Below are 3,062 nucleotides of genomic sequence, written 5' to 3'. Positions count from 1 at the left end.
AGGGCCCCGCAGGCCGCCGCCGCCGCCGCCTTGGCCGCGATGCCGCAGTTCGTGAGGAGGCTGAGGCTGAAGGAGCCGAGCGCGTCCTTGGGCGGGAAAGGCTTCATGGTGGAGAGGATCAGTGCCAGGCAGTCGGCAACGTCCTTGTTGGGGGCGCACGCCAGGGCTGGGGTGTGACCTGAGGGACACAGGGAGCCGTGAGGGGTGAGCGGTGTGAGGGTGTGGGGCTGTGGGATTAGGGGATTGTAGGGGTGTGGGGCTGTGGGGTGTGGGGTGTGGGGTTGTAGGACAGGTGTGGGATGGGGTGTGGCCTGAGGGAACCAGGGAGCCATGAGGGGTGAGCAGGGTGTGGGGTTGTAGGACGGGTGTGGGATGGGGTGTGACCTGAGGGAACCAGGGAGCCGTGAGGGGTGAGCGGTTGTGAGGGTGAGGTGTGGGATTCTGGGGGTGTGGGGTGGTGGGGATGTGGGCTCATGGAATGGGGTGTAGGACTGGGGGGATTGTGGGGGTTCTGAAAGGTTTCATGGTGGAGAGGATCAGTGCTAGGCAGTCAGCAACACGCACACTCACACTCACACTCACACTCACACCCACACACTCACTCACACTCACCCTCACCTTCTTCATCCACAGCCAGCACGGTGGCCCCGCGGCTGAGCAGGGCCTGCACCACCGAGGCCAGGCCGTTCCGCGCCGCGATGTGCAGCGGCCTGCGGAGGGGGAAAGCATTACAGCCCCTAAACGCCGCCCTAAATACCACCCTAAAATCCACCCAAAGTCCCACCACAAAACCCTGCCACAAAATCCCACCCCAAACCCCACAGAACCCCCCGTGCCAACATCTCTGAGAGTGGGTTCAAGGGCGGGCTCACCTGTTCACACAATTCCCAGTTTTCCCCCACTCCCACATTCCCCAGTTCCCCCCATTCCCTAGTTTTCCCCCCATTCCCAGTTCTTGCCCCACTCCCAGTCCCCCCATTTTCCCCCATTCCCAGTTCCCCCATTCCCAGCTGTGCAAACACTCACATCTGCAGAGCACTGTTACTTGCATTGATAAGGCCAAGGTCTTGGGTTTCCCCCAGGATCAACAAGGCACACTTTTCATGGCCCTGGGGACACACGGGGACATTCAGGGCAGGAGAACCATCCCCTGAACTGTCCTCCTCCTCCAGGTCACCCTGGCACCTGCTGGCCCTCCACCTTCCCCTCCTCGGCATGGACAGAGTGACCACAAACCTCTGGGTGCCACCATGGAATGGACAAAGTGACCACAAGGCTCTGGGTGCCACCATGGCTTGGGAGTGACCACCATGGCTTGGACAAAGTGACCACCATGGGATGGGAGTGACCACCATGGCTTGGACAAAGTGACCACCATGGCTTGGACAAAGTGACCACAAGCCTTTGGTTGTCACCACGGCTTGGAGTGACCACCATGGGTTGGACAAATGACTGTCACGGCTTGGACAAAGTGACCACCATGGCTTGGACAAAGTGACCACAAGCCTTTGGTTGTCACCACGGCTTGGAGTGACCACCATGGGTTGGACAAATGACTGTCACGGCTTGGACAAAGTGACCACCATGGCTTGGGCAAAGTGACCACAAGGCTCTGGGTGCCACCATGGGATGGGAGTGACCACCATGGCTTGGACAAAGTGACCACAAGGCTCTGGTTTCCACCATGGAATGGAAAAACTGGCCACAAGCCTCTGGTTGCCACCACGGGATGGGAGCGACCATCATGGAATGGACAAAGTGACCACCATAGATTGGGAGTGACCACCATGGCTTGGACAAAGTGACCACAAGGCTCTGGTTGCCCCCACGGCCCAGGAGGACACCGAGGTGTCCCAGAGGTGCCACCCAGGCCAGCCCCATGTCCCACCTTGCTGCAGGCCAGGTGAAGAGCTGTGTTCTTGTTGACATCCAGCACAGTAATATTTGCTTTTGCTTGGAACAGCAGGAACTCTGCAAGGAGGAGGAGGAGGAGGAGAAGAACTGGTGAGGAAGAGGCAAAAAATGTCCCCAGTGCCAGCCAGGAGAGGGGACAGCTCTGGGAGGAGCAGCACCCTGATGCCTCAGGTTTTTATATATATTTTTTTATATTTTATATATTTCTTTTTCAGATTTTGTGCTGCTATAGGCTGTAGTTGTGAGATTCATGGCATGATGCCTCAGGTTTAAATACATATATATATATTTTATATATATATTATATATTTTTATATTTTATATATTTTATATCTTTATTTTTCAGATTTTGTGCTGCTTTAGGCTGTAGTTCTGAGATTCATAACAAGGTGACTCAGGCTTTAGCTGCTGTGAGACTGTGGATAAAAAATAATAAACAGCTGGGTCTGAATGTGAAATAGCATAACACATGTAAGAAATGATAAATATTTGAGTCTGAATGTGAAATATTGTAATATAGATATAATAAACACCTAAGTATGAATGTGAAATAGCCTGACATAATAAATAATAAACAGCTGAGTCTGAACGTGAACTATCCTAACATGGATATAATAAACAGCTGGGTCTGAATGTGAAATTGTAACACAGATAAATAATAAACACCTCAGTCTGAATGTGAACTATTGTAACATAGATGTAATAAACACCTGAGTCTGAGCATGAACTCTCATCTCAAGCCCTTCAATCCCTCCCCAGGGGCAGAAGCAGAATCCCAAACCCTTGGTACCCACCCAGTGCCACCCTCGGTACCCACCCAGTGCCACCATGTGCCTGTTCTCCAGTGCCACCCTCGGTACCCACCCAGTGCCACCATGTGCCTGTTCTCCAGTGCCACCCTTGGTACCCACCCAGTGCCACCATCAGTACCCACCCAGTGCCACCATGTGCCTGTTCTCCAGTGCCACCCTTGGTACCCACCCAGTGCCACCATCAGTACCCACCCAGTGCCACCATGTGCCTGTTCTCCAGTGCCACCCTTGGTACCCACCCAGTGCCACCCTCAGTACCCACCCAGTGCCACCATCAGTACCCACCCAGTGCCACCCTCGGTACCCACCCAGTGCCACCATCAGTACCCACCCAGT

The 3,062-nt window shown here is 54.2% G+C and overlaps 1 protein-coding gene across 1 annotated transcript in view; it reads right to left on the bottom strand.

Annotated features, from left to right (window-relative positions):
- ANKRD52 (ankyrin repeat domain 52) overlaps positions 1-3,062 on the bottom strand; it is a 39,165-nt gene that overhangs the window by 5,051 nt on the left and 31,052 nt on the right. The window contains exons 32-35 of the mRNA XM_031065529.1: positions 1,889-1,971; positions 1,027-1,109; positions 619-710; positions 6-178 (exon numbers count right to left, since the gene is read on the bottom strand). Of these exons, the coding sequence (XP_030921389.1) occupies positions 6-178; positions 619-710; positions 1,027-1,109; positions 1,889-1,971 (431 nt within the window). The remainder of the gene's footprint in view (positions 1-5; positions 179-618; positions 711-1,026; positions 1,110-1,888; positions 1,972-3,062) is intronic.

This window comes from Geospiza fortis, unplaced genomic scaffold, assembly GCF_000277835.1.
Source record: "Geospiza fortis unplaced genomic scaffold, GeoFor_1.0 scaffold492, whole genome shotgun sequence".
NCBI lineage: Eukaryota > Metazoa > Chordata > Aves > Passeriformes > Thraupidae > Geospiza > Geospiza fortis.
The sequence above is the reverse complement of the archived record's forward strand: the minus strand, read 5'-3'. Positions and strand labels throughout refer to the sequence as shown.